General features: G+C 41.5%; 1 protein-coding gene across 3 annotated transcripts in view; it reads left to right on the top strand.

Annotated features, from left to right (window-relative positions):
• The window catches only part of LOC123349402 (fatty acyl-CoA hydrolase precursor, medium chain-like), a 31,527-nt gene extending 15,123 nt beyond the window's left edge, over positions 1 to 16,404 (top strand). For all 3 annotated transcript variants that reach the window (XM_044987423.1, XM_044987421.1, XM_044987424.1), the window contains exons 3-14: positions 1,101 to 1,305; positions 3,232 to 3,370; positions 4,593 to 4,726; positions 5,861 to 6,014; positions 6,527 to 6,631; positions 7,719 to 7,826; positions 8,765 to 8,905; positions 10,513 to 10,593; positions 10,955 to 11,102; positions 13,833 to 13,979; positions 15,363 to 15,441; positions 16,157 to 16,404. In XM_044987423.1, coding sequence (XP_044843358.1) covers positions 1,101 to 1,305; positions 3,232 to 3,370; positions 4,593 to 4,726; positions 5,861 to 6,014; positions 6,527 to 6,631; positions 7,719 to 7,826; positions 8,765 to 8,905; positions 10,513 to 10,593; positions 10,955 to 11,102; positions 13,833 to 13,979; positions 15,363 to 15,441; positions 16,157 to 16,340 — 1,625 coding nt within the window. In that variant the 3' untranslated portion in view covers positions 16,341 to 16,404. The remainder of the gene's footprint in view (positions 1 to 1,100; positions 1,306 to 3,231; positions 3,371 to 4,592; positions 4,727 to 5,860; positions 6,015 to 6,526; positions 6,632 to 7,718; positions 7,827 to 8,764; positions 8,906 to 10,512; positions 10,594 to 10,954; positions 11,103 to 13,832; positions 13,980 to 15,362; positions 15,442 to 16,156) is intronic.
• Positions 16,405 to 21,505: the final 5,101 nt, after the last annotated feature.

The raw sequence follows: 21,505 nt of genomic DNA, 5'->3' as shown, positions 1-21,505 counted from the left end.
GTTCATTTTCTTTTTTGGTGGTTTGGGTTCTGTAGTTTCCACATCAGAGCATTGCTCTTTTAAGACTTCTGAAAGCATGTTCCACACATCGTTCCCCTGAGATTTTGGAAAGCACTTGGGTATAGTGCTGTAGCTATTTTAAGAAATCTCACATTGGTACCTTCTTTGCGTTTTGTCAAATCTGCTGTGAAAGTGTTCTTAAAATTAACACGTGCTGGGTCATCATCCAAGACTGCTATAACATGAAATGTATGCAGCATGCGGGTAAAACAGAGCAGGAGACATACAATTCTACCCCCAAGGAGTACAGTCACAAATTTAATTCATTCATTATTTTTTTAACAAGCATCATCATCATGGAAGCACGTCCTCTGGAATGGTGGCCGAAGCATGGAGGGGCATACGAATGTTTAGCATATCTGGCATTTAAATAACTTGCAACACTGGCTACAAAAGTGCCATGCAAATGCCTGTTCTCACTTTCAGGTGACATTGTAAATAAGAAGCAGGCAGCAGTATCTCCCGTAAATGTAAACAAACTTGTTTGTCTTAGCAATTGGTTGACCAAGAAGTAGGATTGAGTGGATATGTAGGCACTCAAGTTTTATACTGTTTTGTTTTTGAGTGCACTTATGTAACCCAAAAAAATCTGCATTTGTAAGTTACACTTTCACGATAAAGAGATTGCACTTCAGTACTTGTATGAGGTGAACTGAAAAATACTATTTCTTATGTTTATCATTTTTACAGTGCATGTATTTGTAATAAAAAATAATAATATAAAGTGAGCACTGTGCTGTGCTGTAATCAAAATCAATATTGAAAATGTAGAAAAACAGCCAAAATATTTAATAAATTTCAATTGGTATTCTATTGTTATAAGTGTGATTAATCAAATAAATTTTTTAAATCATGAATAATTTTTTTGTGTTAATCGCATGAGTTAACTGCAGTTAATGACAGCCCTAGGGAAAAAAAGCAAATTTTATGAGTACTAGTGTTTGGTGCTAGTAGGGCCTGATCCGAAGCCCATTAAGTCACCAGGAATCTGAATCAGGCCATTAACTTGTCTGGTTATTTATTTATTTTATGTTATACAGGACAACAAATCGAACAACCAGAAGTGGCTACCAAATATGGGCGACTGAAAGGAAAATGGGTTACTGTCAAGGGAACTGACAGACTTACAAATGTATTTCTTGGAATTCCTTTTGCAAAACCGCCTGTGGGAGCCCTGAGATTTTCCCCACCACAACCAGCTGAACCATGGATCAGTGTGAGAGACGCAACTTCTTTTCCACCAGTGTAAGAATCCTTGTGCTTGAAATTATGCATCTTTTACTTTTTTTAAATGTAGCATTATTGGCTGAAATAAACTGAATTTATTCACTGTGTAAAGGTGTTTATCCTAGGGGAGAACTTCGGCCCAGTGAGGGTACTTTCACAATAAAGAAAAACTGCCCTGATGGTAAATCTAGTCACACAGACTGGTGTAGGTTTAATACTATTTTATTAGCAAGGGCTGTTTGCACAGCTCTTGCGCTAAACCCCTCAAACAACAGTGCTGGGGTTCCTAGCTTTCTAAGGTACGCTGGTCTTAATGGGACACACAGTTACAGATGTGATAATCCTATGGAATGTGACTGGAGAACATATAGATGGTTTCACAGAAGTCCTCCACACCTAAATGCTAACTGGGAAACTCAGCTGAAATTGGTAAGTATTTGCTTGAGATTCTTGGATAGAAGGTGCTATACAAGTTTAAACTATTACCATTGCTAGATGTTAACACCTCAAAGAGTTAATTTTTAGACCACATTGTTGGTGGGGTCTTGTGAAATGCAGTATGTAATAACTATTACTGCTTACAGGAAGAGCAGAGAAACTGGTTTGGCACTTTTTTCTTTTCTTCTTTACTGTTGTATTTAGCAATAAGTAATATGATGAAGGAAGAATTACAAATGCCTAAGTTTCTAAAATGACCTAACTGATGTCAAATTTTTTACCATTTTTATAATGGAAAATTGAGCTGCTGATGAAATAGGGTGGTGAAATTTAAATCACTTGATTTTTTTTAAATCATTGATTTAAAACAGGTTGAGGCTTTGTCAAACTCATTTGAAAACTTGTGCAATTGCAATTTTAGATTTAAATTTATAACGAATTAAATTCTAAGTGCTGTTTTAAAAACAATGGTGCTACTGGTAGGGTACCTTATTTGAATTTTACAAAACTGCTATAAGCAAAAAAACCCAGATATTTGAAAAATTAACATCCTGATTCTGCAAATATTTAAGTGGTAACATAACTTGACTCACGTTAATAGTTCCATTGACTTTAGGGGACTAGTCATGTGTTTATAGTTAAGCATGTGCAACAGTGTTTGCAACATTAGCAGCTAAAACTGTATTTTTATTTTTAAAAAATCTATTAGTGGCTTAAAACAAAATTCCTCCTGTGTTAACAATGTTGCAGAGACTTTCAAAAGTTGCAGAGACTTTCAATGCCTGAACCAAGTTGTTGTGAACTTTTTTATACACACACAAAATCCTTAAAAATAGAAGACCGTTTTAGACATAAGTGAGCAAATGTCCCTTTGACTTCAGAGTGCAAACTATAATGGAGGAGTATACCCTTGAAGAATTTCAGCCTTCTTGATTTGTGGAAGTTCCGTATATTGGAAAATAGTGTTGGTTGAAAATATAGCACGTGCTATTTGCTATCAGTTTTGGAGTTGGGTTTGTGGAGTTATCACAATAAGGATATTAATGAGGCCCTGTGTTTGATTTTTTCAACAGAAATGAGCATTTTAATGCCCTGACCCTGCCAAACACTAACATATTCCCGTAAATAGCTCAGTTGGTTTCAGTGAGACTACCTAAATAGTGAAGTTAATCATCTGTGTATTTGCTGAATCAGGACCTCAGTGTGAAACTTTTTACTAGAAAAAAATCTCCATGTAAAAACTGAAATTCTGCTAATCAGCAGTCTAGTTGATGAAACAAGTACAAAACATCCATATTAGCAATTTCATACTAAAATGGGAAGAAAGAACTAGCAGCATGTAAACTTTTTAAAAAATCTGATTTAAATAAAAAGAATCAGGATTTGAATTTTTAATGATTTTTTTTAAAATGTATGATGAACTGTAACATCCTCCAGTGAAACTGATAATGGATATTTTTGTCACCATAACAGTGAAGAACATTCTTCTCCTTTCTGTTCTTTAAGGTGCTTACAAGACCAGGCGATACTGGAAAAATGTGAAGAAATTTTTCCAACTAAACAACTTAACTTCTCAACTTCTGAAGACTGTTTGTACCTGAATATTTATACCCCTGCCCATTCCAATGAGAAAGCCAAGTTACCTGTAAGCAAAGCTACTGTACAAAAGTAATGTTTCTAAACCATGGGCAATTATTACAAGTGCTCATTGAGCTCCTCCAATCGTCCTGGGCAGCAGCCAAGACACTGTCTGTATCCCCTTAATTTTGTAGAACTGGAAGTGCTCACTGAAGCCAAAATCCAAGCTAAAGAGTAGTTTTTAAGAAAGGCGTTTTGGAAGTAATTGTTCTGGCAGCTCTCCAGATGAGGAGACAGAGGTCCTTTCCCTAGATCTACCCCTCCATGCTTTTTACACATCCTTCGTTATTTAAGAGTTGCGGAGGGAAGTCTGTTTTTTGTTGGAAAGACATAATTGAGAGTTATATCTAAAGCAGTGGTTCCCAAACTTGTTCCGCTGCTTGTGCAGGAAAAGCCCCTGGCGGGCCGGGCTGGTTTGTTTACCTGCCGCGCCCGCAGGTTCGGCCGATCGTGGTTTCTGGTGACCGCGGTTCGCTGCTCCAGGCCAATGGGAGCTGCTGGAAGTGGCGCGGGCTGGCCGCTGCTTCCAGCAGCTCCCATTGGCCTGGAGCAGCGAACCGCGGTCACCGGAAACCACGATCGGCCGAACCTGCGGGCGCGGCAGGTAAACAAACCGGCCCGGCCCTCCAGGGGCTTTCCCTGCACAAGTGGTGGAACAAGTTTGGGAACCACTGATCTAAACTATTACAGGTTCCTTCTTAATGTCTTTCAAAAGCCTTTCTGCATCCTGCCATATCACTTCCATAGCACTTTACAAGCAGTAATGAACTCCTAGGAGTAATAGGGGATTGGCTTGCTATTTGTCATTATTCCCATTTTACAGATAAGGCAGAAGAGGTTAAATGACTTGCCTATGGGCACAAAGGGAATCTGTATGAGAGCCAGCATCCCTAGCTCTATTGGACCATACCTCCCTTTCATATAATTCATGTCTGCATTTTAGCAGTCTAAATCTCAGAATAGGGCTCAACATAGCCCATGTTTATCTAAGCTTTATGTAACTCACCACACCTGAAGAAGAGTGGCGCTGCCTCTGCCCTTGCTTTGCCTATTGGATGGATTTTAGTCTCTAGGACAGTCTGTGTAACATGAGCACTAGCTTATGTCCAATATTCAGCTTGTGCATCTGCATTAGAACTTCAATCTGTAATGTACTGATTTGGGTTTTTACATATGAGATCAGAGATGTCACAGCTAGAGAGAGCTGTAACCAGATTTGTTGTTTTCAGGTTATGGTGTGGATCCATGGAGGAGCTCTGTTGTTGGGTGGAGCTTCAATGTTTGATGGGTCTGCATTATCTGTCTATGAGAATTTGGTGGTGGTAACCATACAGTATCGATTAGGTATCACTGGATTCTTTAGGTGAGTCTTTGTATCATCACATCCCCCTTAAAATACAAAGTTTGTATACAAGGGTATACTTGGTGAAACATTTTAATGATATAAAATATTAAATATCAACAATAGGAGCACTGTTCTGCTGCATTCCTCTAAATATTTGTTAAAAAAACTATTTTACATGCCTGCTTCTTCAAATTACCCTCCATGAAGTCCTAAAACACACAGCTGATGTGAGATACAGGAGCCTGTTTATAGGTTCATTCTTTCAAGTACCTCTATTTATAGTCATGGGATCCCACCACATAGTGATGTTCTTCACTTGACTGGTTTATTGTGCATAGTAGGTTTGGTACCATTCTCATTAATCTGAAGGTTTTAAACCCACAGCAAATGTAATTATATCTGCTGAAACAGCTTTAGCTTTTGGGAGACAAATTGTGCATTGACAGTGGGTGATGCTGATAGCCAATGTTTATAATGTACATTTAATGCATGGCCGGAATGTCGTCCTAACCTTCAGAGATTCCCTTGAATGACAGCACTAAGGTTGAGTATAACTAGACTGCTCGGAGATGTGAAAAATCCACACACCTGACCAGCACAGTTACACTAACCTTAATCCCTCTGTGTAGACAGCACTATGTTGGTGGGAGAGCTACTACCTTTCGTGGAAGTGGATTAACTACATCAATGACAGGAGACCTCTCTCCATTCAGGGTAGACACATCCTCACTTCAGAGCTACAGGGGTGCAGCTGCATCTGTGCAGCGTTTTAAGTATAGACCTGCCATAAACCCTTTCAAGTTCTGCATTTCTGGGGGATTATTTACTATTTTGTCTCTTTGCTTTCATCATCCAGAAATGCATAGAAACCTATAGCCAAAAGTCAGACCACAAACAGGGAAAAGTTTACGTATCTTAGTTAACTTGGGCCAAATTCATACCAGAAGTTACTCCACTCACCTAAGGTGAAGTTACCCCAGGGTTGAATTAGGCACATTCTCTGGAGGTGTTTGTAGAAATACATATCTTCAGTAAGGTTATTCTAAACCATGTACATACATGATTATTTTTGTTTTCTGGAGATAGAACCATAAACTTAATAACAGCAAAACAAAGTCTGTTGGGACTTACTTAGAATCCTCTTGCTTTCAGTACTGGTGATGAACATGCTCGAGGAAACTGGGGCTTTTTGGATCAAGTGGCAGCTCTCCAGTGGATTCAAGAGAATATCAAACATTTTGGAGGAGATCCAGGATCTGTCACTATATTTGGAGAGTCTGCAGGAGGAGTCAGCGTTTCTCTCCTTGTAGGTTTTATAGTGACTAATACAATACTTTGCATTTCTGTGCTGCCTTCCATCCATGGGTTTCAGTGTGTGTTACAAACATTGATTGACTGAGTCTCATAATGCTGCTGAGAAATTGGGAAGTATTATCCCTATTCTACAGATGGGGTAACTGAGTCATAGAGAGGTTGAGGGACATAGCAGGCCAGTGGCAGAGCCAAAAACAGAGCTCCTTTCTCCTGACTTCCCTTTAGTCACAAGGCCACCCTTCCCCTCAAATGCTATAATGGATATTGATGAGGCTTTGAACCCCACCCCACCCCCACATAAAGTAAAACCAGGAGTTTGAGATTATGTTGGGAATAACAATGAGTATCAGTCCTATATCGCATTAAGTCTGACAACTGAACCAGTCCCCCAAATAGGAACAACCACCCCAAACTCTGGGAAAGGTTGCATGTCCACCTGAAATTGGAAGCTTGGGTCCATCTCTACTATAATGTTTGAACCCTACTTTTTTCCATCTCTTCCAGGTACTATCTCCCTTGGCCAAAGGCTTGTTCCATAAAGCCATCTCTGAGAGTGGAGTTGCACTTCTTTCTGCCATGTTCAGTTCACATCCTGAAGTGATTGCTAAGGTTCTGATATACCCATTCTTACTGGCTATGTTAATGGAGCAGCACAGTTATGATGACACATCATCTGCCCTCTCAGTTCTGTCTCATTGCAGAGGAGTTAACATTGTTTTCTTTGTTCAGCTAGATTCTTTAAAGCTTCATCATGGGGCATGTGCATTGCAACCTATTACACAGAGATCAGATTCCATCCTTCAAATGTTACATAGTGTTTTTCCTACGTGGAAATTGTCATCTGCCTCTTTTTTGCAAGTTTCCTCCTTCCTTTCCTGGATGATTTAGTTGGGGACTGGTCCTGCTTTGAGCAGGGGGTTGGACTAGATGACCTCCTGAGGTCCCTTCCAACCCTGATATTCAATGATTCTATTGATTCGATGATTCCCACTCAGATTTTGTTTTTGACTTAAAGCTTTTTGTATCTTCCTTTTTCCTTATACCCCTATATATGTGCTCATGCAGGGCTCATGCTGGGGAAAGTGAGTCTGCTTCAGTGGAATATGAGAACTCTAGAGATTGATTGCTGTTTTATTGGCCCAAACTAAAATATTTTTTAGAATATGTTCCATAAACCAAAAGCAGCCAAGAAGTTCAGAAAGAGAAGTGTGATACTTTGTTCTGAACTCATGTCAGTGATTAGACCAGATGATCAGTTATGTGAAACAAGAGTAATGGCCTTGGCTTTGTTCATTTCTTGTGAGGTTTATAAATGTCCCTTTAAAATAACATGTTTGTTACACTTATCATTTGGTCTCTTGTTTAGATTCCAGACCTACCAAGCTAATTTATAAGCACATTCAGCTAGTATTCTATGCTATGGGTGAGATTTTTTTTAAAAGCATCCAGCCTAGGACTAAATCAGTTGGGCTAACAATGAGCAGTTTTGACAGTTCCACCCTATGTCTTCAAGTGTATGTTATCATGGAAAAATTGGTGCTCATTAAAGATGGACTTGTAAGTGTGTGCGCTATGTTAGCGTCACAAATTCCACATGCTATTCCTTGTAACACTTTATTTTTACTGTTTAACATAATCTCCCTAGAACCTAAAAGATTTTAAAAGTTCTAACTTTTTTTTTTGTAAATAAATGCAGGTAGTCGCTAATTTAACTGGCTGCGACACCTCCAGTTCGGCTGCCATGGTTCATTGCCTAAGGAAGAAACCAGAAGAAGAAATGATTTTGAACTTTCAACAACAACAGGTGGGTGAGGCTAACTGTGAGATATCAAATGCAGCCACAGTGCACACAGTTATAATAGCACTGACACCCATAGAGGTGTCTCTGGGCTGAACTGGGCCCAGCATCGTAATCTTTTTTTTTTCTTTTTTTGGTATAACTGTTTGTAATGGGGTCGCACTCACCTTTAAGGTTTCCCTGCTCCGGAATTGAGCAGTGCCCCAGGGCTCCTTCCCTGGAGCCAGTGTCTTTGCCCTGTCAGGGCCTTTCTGGCCCCAGCTCTTCAGCTGGGCCACTACAGTTCAGTTCCCCTTTTGGGGTGCCTCACAGTCCAGGCTGCTTTCCCAGTGGCTTTCCCAGTGGCTGGGCTGGGCCCGCCCTCTACTCCAGGTACCCTTTAAATAATCTGCATTGTTGCTTTAATTCCCTGGCCACTTCCCTGTGGTTCCAGCACATTCTTCACCCTAACCTCTGGCCTTGTCCTGGTGGAGTCCCAGCAGCCAGCTCCGAGTACAGTCCACTCTCCTCCAGCTCGAGCAACGAACTGCTCTTAGTCTGGCCCTGCCGCTCTTCTTATACTAGCCTGCTGGGCTCTGCTTGGTTGCTTCACACACAGCCACAATAGGCAGCTCGGAGGACCCTCTCCACTGCCCTTTTCTGGGGCGAGGTGTGGCTGGAGCATAAGGCCTCCAGCAGGGGGCCCCAGGACCTAGTCCACCCCGTCACACTGTTACTAATATTTGTGTGATTTCTTAGTCTGGTCTCAGTTGAAACTTTGCAATATTGTCTGCTGGAAATCCAGTAAGTCCACATAACAATTGAAAATGTGTAGAGCCCTGCAAATCCACAGATATTCACTTACATCCACAGATATCCATGGACCATTTTTGCAGGTCGCAGATCGGATACAAATTTTGTATCTGCACAGGGCTCTAAAAATGCGTTCTTTTTTTCTCCTCCAGCAAGTCTCAATTATCCCAGCAGTTATAGATGGTGTGTTTATTCAGAAGAACCCTGAAGAGCTAATGGCTGGCAAAGACTTCAGTGCTGTCCCATATATAATAGGAATAAATAATCATGAATATGGCTGGGTTCTTCCTTTCGTGAGTAATTTCTAATGGCTCTTCTACAGCATTAACTGCATATTAGTGGCACATTTCTCAAACCTTTTTATACCAGGACCCCAGCCTCCTCTCCTATTAAAAACAAAGTTTGGTCACCCATTCTTGGCTAGGCTAGGCTAGGCCTTTCCCCGCTCCCTTCCCCAAGCTCCCCCTGAACATTTTATGGGAGTTTTCTCTCTTTCCAAAAAATAACTTTACATTCACAGAGGGCCTTTCATTCCGAAGGATCCCAAAGTCATTACAGACCACCTCTGGGATGGAGGGAAGAGTAGAGGAAAGTTAAGTCTAAGAATTAGAAAAGACTAGAAATTAAAGTAATGATCAACATTCCTCACCTGGCTCCCCCAACACACACACACACACACACACACACACACACACACACACACACACACACACACACACACACACACACACACACACACACACACACACACACACACACACACACACACACACACACACACACACACACACACACACACACACACACACACACACACACACACACACACACACACACACACACACACACACACACACACACACACACACACACACCTGGTCAGTGGGAGCTGCAGCTCAGATTATAGGACTATCTGATGTCACCACAGAAGTCCTCTGAGTATTTTGCCATGGTCCTCCAGCAAAGAGAGGGAAATGAAGATCTGATGGCCTGAGTTTTCAAAATTGACTAGTGATTTTGGATGCCCAGATTGTTTGTTAGAAAGCACTGAGTGCCACTCTCTGGCAATCAGGCGCCTTTAAGGGGCCGCCTCAGACTGGACATCCAAAAATAAATTAAGGCACCCCAAATCACTAGCCTCTCTTGAAAATGTAGGCTGATATTCAAATGTTAAATCAAGCAGGGGAAACCACTGTCTTTGTTAATTAATTAATAAAGCTTTTGAGGCATCCATACATCACAAAGAAGTAGTGACACAAAGAAACCAACTTTTTTTGCTTTGCAATTCAACTTCAGGAGTTTACAACCTCACTCCCTCCACATCACCAGCTGCAGGTTTCTCCAAACTGAGAGCCTCCTGTACTAGGAGAAATCTCAAAGCTTGAGTTTGATTTACCTTATAGTCAGAACTTTAGGGATTTATATCTAGATCTACCTTCCCTAAAAACTTGGCAAAAGCTTTACTTATTCTACATTTTGTATCAACTTTTCTAACCTTAACTAGCAAGACTCAACAAGGGATTGGACACACATATGATAACAGTATCCAGTGTTGTTATCATCATTTTGGAAGGTATATGAAATCTCATGCTTCAGGCCTTAATTCAGTCTCTAACTATTAGAGATCAGGATGAGACTTGATTTGCGGCAGGAGGTGGGGGGCAGATTACCTATACCTGCCTACTATGTGGTTCCTACACCTTCCTCTGAATCACATGGTCTTTACCACTGTTTGAGACCTAATAGTGTAGTAGATGGACCTTGGGTCTGATCCAGAATGGCAATTCCTGTGTTATACAGAACCATTCGTTTGTGAGTTTATATGTAAATCTCTGTGTAGCTGTTAAGGCTCTTGGGCTATATAAACATAAATGATTATTTGTAATATGTTCCTGTGTAGGCATACAACATACCTGGCTTGAAGGAGGGCATGCATAAAGAAACCATCCTCTCTACCTTACAAATGCTGCACCCACTCTTGGTAAGAGACCTGCAGATTTTCTCATGTCTCTCTCTTTCTTTTCAGATGTGTTGAACATTTAGGACTTGGAGGAGTTTTGGGTTTTTTTTAGTACATATATTTTTATAAAATCCCACAGATGCTGAAGGGCCTATGTGCATTTTTGACACCTGGCACCTACTTGTCTGCATGTACTTAACACAAAGCTGGGCACAAATAGGTAGTGTTCTCAAACGCTACATTTATTGCTGGGCTGTCTGGTTCTGATTTAAAAAAAAAAAGTATTTACAAGCTAATTGCTGACATGGAATTCTAGAGATTGACACTTCTTTTTAATGGTTTTTGGTTAATTTCTTCTCCTTCCTTCCTTCATTCCTTCCAGTCTGTGCCAGCTGAATTTGTGTCTCTGATAACAGATGAGTATCTGGGAGACACAGACGACCCTGTCGCCCTGCGGGACCAGTTTCTGGATTTGATGGGAGATGCAACCTATTTAATTCCAGCTATAAAAACATCTAATTATCACAGAGGTTAGTTTCTACTTAATATTTGTTAAATAAAAGGTCACAAGTTCAAACCTGCCAAGACTCAATTCTCACTTGACTACGGATGGCACGCTTAATTCGCACATGATCTGACTTCAATTTGGTCACTGCTCTTTCTAGTTAGGTGGCAGCCAAGCAGTCTCAGTTGTATTCATTACTGAATATTATTGAGTCACTTTTTAATGTGCTTTGTGATGGGTCCCCCCCAAGGCACTGCCTGGAACTGGAGTACCACTGAGTCCTCCAACCCATCAGCTTGGGGTCCCACTCACCCTATAATGCTGTCACAAGCTGCAGAAATGCTTCCGGTCTCTCACTTTCACCAACACACAGGTAGGGACACACCCAGCTGTAATAACATGCAGACAGGGTTTCTGACAAGCCCCTGCATGGGAAGTCTATGCAGCTAGGACACTTACCAGCTTCCCAGGCACCCACACCCCTCTGGATTTTTACTGTCTTGAGCTGCACAGAGAACTATACAGCGTAAACTCATAAAATTCGCCCTCTTCCTCAATGTGGAGAGAGATGTGCAACAGCTTTGTGCCCCAAGTTATGATTTCCACACACTAGTTTTAGACAAAACAAAGACAAGTTTATTAACAACAAAAGATAGATTTTAAGTGATTATAAGGGATAGCAAACAGATAAAAGCAGATTACCTAGCAAATAAACAAAACGCAATCTAAACTTAATCTACCAAGAGATTGGATATGAGTAGCAAATTCTCACCCTAAATGATCATTTAAGCTAGTTGCAGAGATTCTTAAAGGGCAAACTGCACTTGCTTGCAGTTTAAAACCCCGGGTAGCCCTTTCGCAGGCTAGAAATCCTCCTAGCCTGGGTGTAGCCCTTCCCCCAAATTCAGTCCTTCTTCCTCAGGTGTTTACAGGAGTCTCTTTGGGCAGGGAGTCACTGAAGAACCATGATGATGTTACTTTCCTGCCTTAAATAGTTTTTGCCTATGTGGGAACCCTTTGTCTCCAGGCTTAGTTCCTATGCTTTTCAGTGGAAAAACACTGGTATTCCAAGATGGAGTCCAGTACCAGGTGACTTGGTCACATGTCCCTCTAGGCCAGGGGTCGGCAACTTTTCAGCAGTGCTGTGCCAAGTCTTCATTTATTTACTCTAATTTAAGGTTTCGCATGCCAGTCGTACATTTTAATGTTTATAGAAAGATCTTCTAAAAACAAGTCTGTAATACAGAACTAAACAATTGTTGTATGTAAAGTAAATAAGGTTTTTTAAATTAAATTAAAATGCAGAGCCCCCCGGACTGGTGGCCAGGACCCGGGCAGTGTGAGTGGCACTGAAAATCAGCTCGCGTGCCGCCTTCGGCACCTGTGCCATAGGTTGCCTACCCCTGCTGTAGGGTCACAGCAGCCATAATGAAGAGGTTGTTTGTAGTGTCCTCAGGAAGGCTCCCTGGTGGGAGATTAGCTTCTTCTAAGACCTGTTGTTCTCCCTAATGTCCATTCTCAGGCAGCCATCTAGAGTGATTGCATTCTGCCTAGTGGGCATTCCCCGGGTGTAAACACATTTGTAATAAATGCATAGACAATATTCCTAACTTCAGATACCAAAATGATACATGCATACAAGTAGGATAATCGTATTCAGTGAATCATAACATTTTCAGTGATATCTCACATGATCTATCTTGCATAAAATATATCATAGTTATACCATAATCATATTATACTATTACTATGAAGAATATGGGGTGTAAGGCCACAGTGCTCTTCCTAATCTTGGTGACTGAATAGTGGACTGGGGACAAGGCACTTCTGTGAGTACATTTCCACTTTTCACTTGTATAAGCACTTTGACTCTCAAAGACAGAACTCAAGTATTCCTTGTGTTAAGCAGGCTTTAATTATTTCTTCTGTAATATCCCCCTAACCTTTTTCAGTCACTGTGCCCAAACTGTTCCCCCTTTGGTACTGGATGCAGCCAAAAAGCAGGTCCCTCTCGTTACCGATTTAGCTATTTTAGGATTTTACACTGCCACCTGCCAGCATAGGATTTGAGTGTCTTCCATGTAAAATGGACAGCAACAGCAAAGTCCCTAGTGGATTTCATGGCATCATTAGTTCTCCTTTTGTGGGGTAAAAACTCTTATTGGAGTATGTGGTTTGTTTTGTTTGGTTGGTTTTGTTTCAGCTTCTTTTTTGGGGTGGTGGGAAGTTGTGTCAATGGGATTTTGATGGTGTCATTTTTACTATGGTGGAAAATCTTTTTCAAGAGGTTCTACAGTGTCTCCTAAAAGCGATCCGATTCTAGATTCAGCTGATTTCTTCTGGAAGTTGGTTCCAGAGCAAGATTGGGGGGGTTGAAAATGCTTTGTTCTAAATGCTCATGTTCTTTGTCCTTTGGTTTGTCATCTGCATTGTCCCAAACGAGAACAACTTTCTTAGTGGTTCATAGATCAAAATTAAGTCTTTAATGTACCTGGGGCTTGATCCATTAACTGCTTTGAATCTGATATCCTTCCTTTTATGTTTGGAGATCATATCTCATCTGAAACTCAAGTCAGAAACTATTGATTCCAGTCTCCAGTTTTAGCTTCTCACTATAAAATGTAATATGTTGTAGATTTAAAAAAATAAAATTTTAAAAAAGGACAACTTTCATTCCCATGCAGCACTGAATAGGCTTGGTACCTTTGTGCGTTGTAGAGGTTTTTCTATTTATTTTAATTGTGTTTTCTGTTAGCATCTGGATCTCCTGTCTACTTTTACGAATTCCAACATCGTCCAAGTTCAGCAAGTTTCAAACCAGATTTTGTAAAAGCAGATCATGGAGATGAAATGAGTTTTGTCTTTGGAGGGGCATTTCTTACTGATGAGACGTCACTGTTTGGTAAGGAATTTTGTAATATGATGTATGTTTATTGTTCCAGTAGAACTGCAGGTTAGCCCAGAGTTTCTCAAATGCAGCCACCGTGCCACATGCGGCCACCAGGGATTTTTCTTGCGGCCACAGCCTCCTGGGCAGTGATGGGGGGCGCAAAGAAACGGCCCCCTCCCCCAGGGTTACCAGCAGTGGTTGGGCCCTGCCACCTCTGGAGAGACAAAAGCTGGAGGAGCAGGCAGACAGTGAGTTCCCCACCTTCCCAGGGCTGGTGGGGTCAGGCTTCAGCCCTTAGGTGGCGAGTGGCAGGCTCCAGTCATGGGGCTTCAGGCTCCATTCCCCAGCCATACGGTGGCAGACTCTGGCCCCAGGGTCACACACCTCCACTTCCAGTGTCCCTGTCCCCTGCTGCTTCCATATCCACCTCCCCATCCAGGACTTGCTGGGGCTGAGTAAGTCTGCTGTGAAAAGTGATATATTTGTATGTTTGTTAATATTGCTTTTTACAGAAGACTTAGTAACTAGCATGTCTTGGGTTTGTCGGGGGAAGCAACCAAAAAAAAGCAAAAGACAAGAACGTACAAAGCACCTTATTTGTGTTTCTCTTCTGTTTAGGTCCAGTAAAGAATAGAGACAACTGTACATTATTTTTATTATTAGTCTGGAAAAAAAATCCTACATAAATAATGATTTGGACATAGTTATGTGCATATTTATTAGTTTTTCCTAAAGTTAATTAAGTATTTTAGGAAAAATTGTCAGAGTGGCCACCAGCAAGAGATGGTGGCCGCATTCTGAGTCCCTCTCCCCCGCCCCCCCCAAAAACGAAAAAACATTGTTATGAGAACCCCTAGATTAGCCATATGTTGTTCCCTTTGGTATCATGGGCTGACAGGTACCTGCTAAAATCAGCAGAGTTGCACAAGTGGGTGTACGAGAAGGCAGAATTTGGCCATATTTAAATCAGCCTTGCAAAATTCTACTTGTAAAATTAAAAACATATATTTCCTTCTCGCTCCTCTCATCACAAATTATTCTGTTTGATTTCCCAAAATAAAGATGGTTGTTTGGCATAGGAAAGTAATGGGTAGTTTGTCTGTGACACTACTTTTCCCAGTCCTCACCTGACAACATGGATTTACGTCAGGCTTCCTTTTTACCCAGCAATATATGGTAATTTAACCCTTTTTTGGAGACTATAGACATATACATTCCCTTTCTCTAGCACCCCCTCCGCACACACCCACATCGACCCTCAAAGTAATAGTTTAACTGGCAGTCTATAAAATATTGAGATTCAAAAGGTTAACTGTAGTTGGTGCAAGATGGTTCTGAATCTACACCTACTACCTGTTTTCACTATGCAAACAAAGTCTCCTTTGATATTCCCAGCTTCCAGAGATGCTACAGCGGAAGAGGAACACCTCAGCAGGACAATAATGAAATATTGGGCTAACTTTGCTCGAAATGGGTGAGATTCATGGCTTCTTTTCAAATAGAGAATTTGCTTTTTAGAATGTATAGCCAATTAAAAAGCCCAGTTATGCAGACCCTGTAATGTTTCTGAAGGAGCTTCATGGACAGCCCTAGAGACTTCAGTCCTCTGCTTAATTACAGAACAGGTACAGCATAGGTAGTGACAGTGCAAGCTGCTGCCCAGAGCCTCACTAAAATGTGTCAGAATCGTGACCTGGGACCATCTTGAGAGCTGGGAATGGAACCCATGGCCTAATTTACATCTCACACTAGTGCCCTATGTGACATAGTTATGTCAACCTAAGCCCCACAGTAGACGCCGCTAGCTCGATGAAAGAATTCTTTCCTTGACATAACTACTGCCTCTCAAAGAGGTGGAATATCTACATCAAGGGAAAAACCCCTTCTGTGAATGTAGCAAGTGTCTTTGCTACAGCATCATAGCTGCAGTAGCGTAGACATACCCAAAGTCTCCTGCGTCCTAGTCCTACACACTATCCTCCACACCACACTACCACCTCTCAGTGCATATTATTGTGATAACTTCTGTGCTATGGAAGTGTTTGTATTAGAAACTAACCTGAGCCCACTAACTTATTTCACATGGTAATGGACAGCTGTCAGTCTGGGCTGGATTAAAACTGAAGGCCTAAAAGTTATGGACTATCCCATTCCCAGTCTATATCACCTCTTCATTCTATTGTGTGTAGAAATCCTAATGGCGCAGGTTTGGTGGAATGGCCAGTGTATGACATGAATGAACAATACCTGGAGTTGAGTTTACAGCAGAAGGAAGCAAAGAAACTGAAAGGGAACAGAGTGGAGTTCTGGACAAAGACTCTGCCTGAAAAAATCAAGAAAATGAAGGAAAAGAAAGAGCATGCAGAATTATAATTCATAATGTGTGGGGGAGAAAGGGCATGTATGTGTGTCACAAAATAAAATCAACTACAATTGGAAATTAACCAATTCTGGAGTCTTATCCAGAGATTTTTTTTTATACTGTTTCATGTATCTGGTGGAAGGGATCAGTTTGCAGAATGCTTTGACACCCATAGGATTCATTGCTAACTCCAGCAGGGAGATCTTCCAGGTAAGTTAAACAAGGCACTAATATAGATTTTTGACATTAAAGTCATTCTTTGGAAAAATAACTCACTGAAGGAGGATCACCAAAGATGCTCAAGAGTGAACTATGTGTGACAGGGTGCAGAGTTCCCAGTAAAGGAGGACTTAACATCAGTTCAGCTCCTCCCCTTGCAGAAGTGCCCCTGCAAAGGACAGTACATTGGGTGCTTGGGAAATGGTTGGACCCCTACCTTGGGGGCATTTTATTTCATTTTCTTTTATGTTTTTGTTCACCTTTTCATATTACAAACATCCGTTCAGAGCAAAGACTTGCTTGACTGGGTGTTGTTTCTGCTGAGTCATTCCACCAATTTGCTCTTTTGCACTAAGCTGTGCAAGGCTAGACTGAAGCACAATTTTTCCTAGGATGCATGTGACACACAGGACCTGCACAGTCTGCTCCATGCATTAAGATGGAGCAGATTGCTCCCCTTGGTTCACCAATCCTGCTCTTGGGCCCAGTGCAGAGTGGGGGAAATCAACACCCCTCTTCTCTCCTTTCTGCCACTGTATTGAAAATGTGAGTGCAGGGATTGGTACCATGAGATGCTTTTATTCAGCTGTGTAAAATTGAGGTGGAGGATTTTATTATATACGGTGCAGGTCTGTGTGAGGCCACCTTTACTGTATAGCACTCTGTGAGGGACCCTCAAGATGGGTTGTGTAAAGTAAATGAGAACAGTTGCCCTATAAAATCAACCTTCAGATCTAGCACAATGTGGCTCATGTCTCCATTGGGACCTCTGGGCACAACTTTGATAACAGTAATAGATGCATGCAATCCCAGAAAAAATGGAAAAGCTGATGACTGAAAACCTAAAACTCTGCCAAAACTTGAGACATTTAAATAAAAGAAAAATTATTCATTGAGGTTTATTTACAATTCCTAATCTAACAATACATAAACTAAAGTCTCTGCCAGCAGAAAGTATTTCTAACTTGTATGTATTTTCCATGTGCCACCATAGCCTGGTATGGCAACTTGATTTACTACTGCTATTCAAGGCAACCGTCTCTGTTCAGTCTATTTGCCCATCCAGAAATGGTAGAAAAGGACATCACCCCTCTGCTTTCTTAATATGCAACTTTATAATTTTCACCACTGTCAAAGTCAGCAAGAATCCTCTCCAAAAGTCTGAGGAACAAAACTCTCAAGGAGAATGTGTACATAACCATAAAAATCTGCTATTACTGAGCTATTATGCAAAAATATTATTTTCCAAAACTTCAAATCTACAATGTTTTTCCATTCTAAAAATGTACCATGCGTACTAACCTTTGTAAGAACATTTGGGAAAATACATGAATCAGCAAATCTAAAGGAGCCTGAGCAATAGTGGGTTAAGGGCACAATTCAGCACGAATATGAGTAGGTACATAATCCGTTGGACTAATTCTGTGTTTAATTGTGTACATGCGCTGAAGTGCCTTGCCTGGGAGACTTTGACTTCTGACCCAGCACTTGAAGCTAAATATTGACATAGGCCATGAACTCGGGGCACGCATGTTTGAAAACTGGGCCTTTAAATTGTTAAATGTACCTGAGGAGGAATCTCACTGGATCAGTTCATTCTATCTAGGGAAAGGCAAAAGAAACTCAAGAGCAGTTTGCCAACTTCTCAAAATACCTGAAGCTACTTCTCCTAGTGTACTGAAAGAAACGGCCCACTTAAATAAACACAAGTGCATGAAGTCAAATAATTTATGGAAAGCCCACCCTGGGAAATAGAAAATTATCTGTTGACATCAGTGCTCCAGAATGAATGATCTTTTGGCGCTAAGGCCTGTTGAATCACTGCCACAACAATTAGTGAGGAGGAAAGACTATCTTGGAGGACAAAATCAAAGCCAGAAGCAACTGTTGATTTCACTGGTCTTAAGAGGGTTTTTGATATCATGGAATTAATGTACACCCCAAAATGAGCTACTACAAACTACTAAACAAACTAAAAGCAGCTCTTAGCTGATGGAATGTGCTGCCACCACTAATGCAAAGGAAATTGCCACGTTGCTTTCTTCCTCCTCCCCCTCCCCGCGGTTATTTCTCTAATAATACACTTATTGGACTGGAATGGTCTAAACTATGCTGAATGTCCACTCAGAGCCCAACTCTGCAAAGTGCTGAGCATCCTTTAGTCCCACTATATCAGTCAGTCCGATAACCTCAGAGTAAACTGTCACAAACAACTCAGAGATGAGATCCGACCGGAGCTGCTTGCATAATACTTGTTCAGCAATAGTGCACAATTTTCAAGCCCATTTGCCCAATACTGCGCTCGTTCACCCAGCTCTTGATACATGTTTATATATGTCTCCATTTTAGAAACCAGTATTAGCTATGGAAGTACTAAATATTCCAGGAGGAAATTAGTACTTAGCCATCAGTAAGCTGGCCCCAGGCACTCCAGTCCTCATGAGATCACAAAACACTGCAAAGGATGACAGGGACTTCTAACAATTATGAATGTGACCTCTTACCCCTCCCCCTCCCCAACACACATCCCCCCTGAATACAGCCATCTAGTACGGCTGAAAGTTATGCCTGATTTATTTGTTATGAACCAAGTAAAGAAAATGGAAACATCTTGCTTTCTGACTGCACGTTATGTCAACTTAAAGTGTGCTAAGGCCATCTGTAAGGGGGTCTCCTGCACATCCGGACCCGCCTTTCCTACCTGGCTTCACTGCTCACCTCTCATTCAGGAGCCTGAACAGGATAAAACACCAGAAGCAGCAACTTATGGCTGTGCTAGGGGGTGCAAGCAGAAGGAGCAGGGGACAGGGCTGGCTCCAGGCACCAGTGGAGGAAGCATGTGCCTGGGGTGGCACATGCTAAGAGCGCCATTCCATCCATTTTTGGGGCGGCACAGCCCGGGCTTCGGCAGTTTGGACCGCTTTTTTTTTGCTTGGGGCAGCAAAAATGGTAGAGCTGGCCCTGGCTGGGGACATTGGAGCGCTGGTGCCTGGCGCCGCCGCTGCTTCCAGTTCCAAATGAGGTGTGTGATTAACTGGTCATTTCATAACTCTGGTGTTCATAACTCTGAGGGTCTACTGTATAGTATAAATTATAATACAATATAACATAAGTCAAAATGATAAAGTTGAACCTGTTAGCCAATACAGATGTTCGGCATAGGGCTTACCATATTAATATTGTATTATAACCATTATATGGGCAGTTATGTTTACCAAATTTGCTCACTTTGCTCACTTATTTATCCCACAATAGTCTGCAAAGTTAATTGTAGCTTTTGGCATTAGTGAATATAAAGCTTGTCAAAGGCAAGATATGTTCTATGTCCTGATACAGGTGCCTTCCCAGGCAACTGGTTTAAAATGTAGTAGCCAAAACAGAGATAATGGAACAAGTTAAGGGACTGGTACAAATTGGTGGGTTGGCTCTTGGAACATAAGAACTGCCATATTGGATAGACCATGGTCCATCTTGCCCAGTATTCTGTCTCAAACATTGGCCCATGCACCGCTTTGTGAGGCATGTACAGAACAAGGCAACTATGGAATGAGCCACCTCTGTCTTCCACTCCCTGCTTCTGGTAGTCAGAGGTTTAGGGTTGTGTCCCTGACCATCTTGGCTAATAGCCATTGATGGACCTGTCCTTCATGAGCTTATCCAGTTCTCTTTTGAACCCAGTTATACTTTCGACCATCCCAGTTTCCCATGGCAAAGAGTTCCCCAGGTGAATTGTGCATTGGGTAAAAAAGTACTTTCTTTTGTTTATATTAATAAACAATTTAATTTAATTAATTTAAATTGGGTGACCTCTGATTTTTGTATTGTGTGAAAGGGGAAATGACACATATCTAGTCATTTTTTTTCACATCATCCATAATATTATAGACCTTTATCATATTCCCCCACCCCTTAGTCAGCTCTTTTCTAAGTTGAACAACCCTAATCTTTGTAGTCTCTCCTTGTATGGAAGTTGTTCCATACCCTTAATCATCTGTGTTGCCCTTCTCTGAACCTTTTCCAGTTCCATTATATTCTTTATGAGATGGGCCAACCAGCATGAGAAACAATATTCAAGTATTCTTAGGTGATATATAAAGTGCTTTCTAACTTGTAAGCAGGGGCGGCTCCAGGCCCCAGCACGCCAAGCGCGTGCCTGGGGCGGCAAGCCACGGCGGGCACTCTGCCGGTCGCCGCGAGGGCGGCAGGCAGGTTGCCTTCGGCAGCATGCCTGCGGAGGGTCCGCTGGTCCCGCGGCTTCAGCGGACCTCCCGCAGGCTGCCGCTGAATCTGCGGGACCGGGGACCTCCTGCAGGCAAGCCGCCGAAGGCAACCTGCCTGCCGTGCTTGGGGCGGCAAAATACCTAGAGCCTCCCCTGCCTGTAAGCAACTGTGCTATAAATATAAGTGGTATGGGGGCAGAGGTGTATTTGGAAGCACACCTTCTGTGTGGTGAACATATTACAAAATAAACCATGCTTTCTGGAAAGAGGGTACATATGTCTCTTTTTTGTATTGTACTGGTTGGTCTCTAGACAAAAAAATTGGCTGTTTGATTAGTTGGTCTCTTAAACATTCATAATAATGAATGATTGGCTATACTTTTAGACAATAAAACAAAACATTTCAATAATTTCCCACTGCAAATTTCAATGAAATTGATACATGCCTGCAAAATGTTTTGATTTAGTTGAATCAGAATTTTCTAATGGAAAACTGTTACATCGGAAAATTTTTGACTGTTACAGCTGCCAGTTTTTAAGCAAAACATCCAACTCAATTTGCCGCTTAATCTCTTTATAGGGTTAAATGATCCAGGCAGTCTACAGAATGTCACGCCTTCTTATACTGTAGTGTTTGAGTTTATAATCCAAGCAAATTCTTTCTTGACTGTCAAAGAAGGTGAAGCCATTATTTCAGAACAGCCACCAAGTTGCTACTGGTTAGTGATGTCAGTGTA

This window comes from Mauremys mutica, chromosome 14 (genome assembly GCF_020497125.1).
Source record: "Mauremys mutica isolate MM-2020 ecotype Southern chromosome 14, ASM2049712v1, whole genome shotgun sequence".
NCBI classification, from domain to species: Eukaryota; Metazoa; Chordata; order Testudines; family Geoemydidae; genus Mauremys; species Mauremys mutica.
Note: the sequence above shows the minus strand (reverse complement) of the source record. Positions and strands in the feature narration are given on the sequence as shown.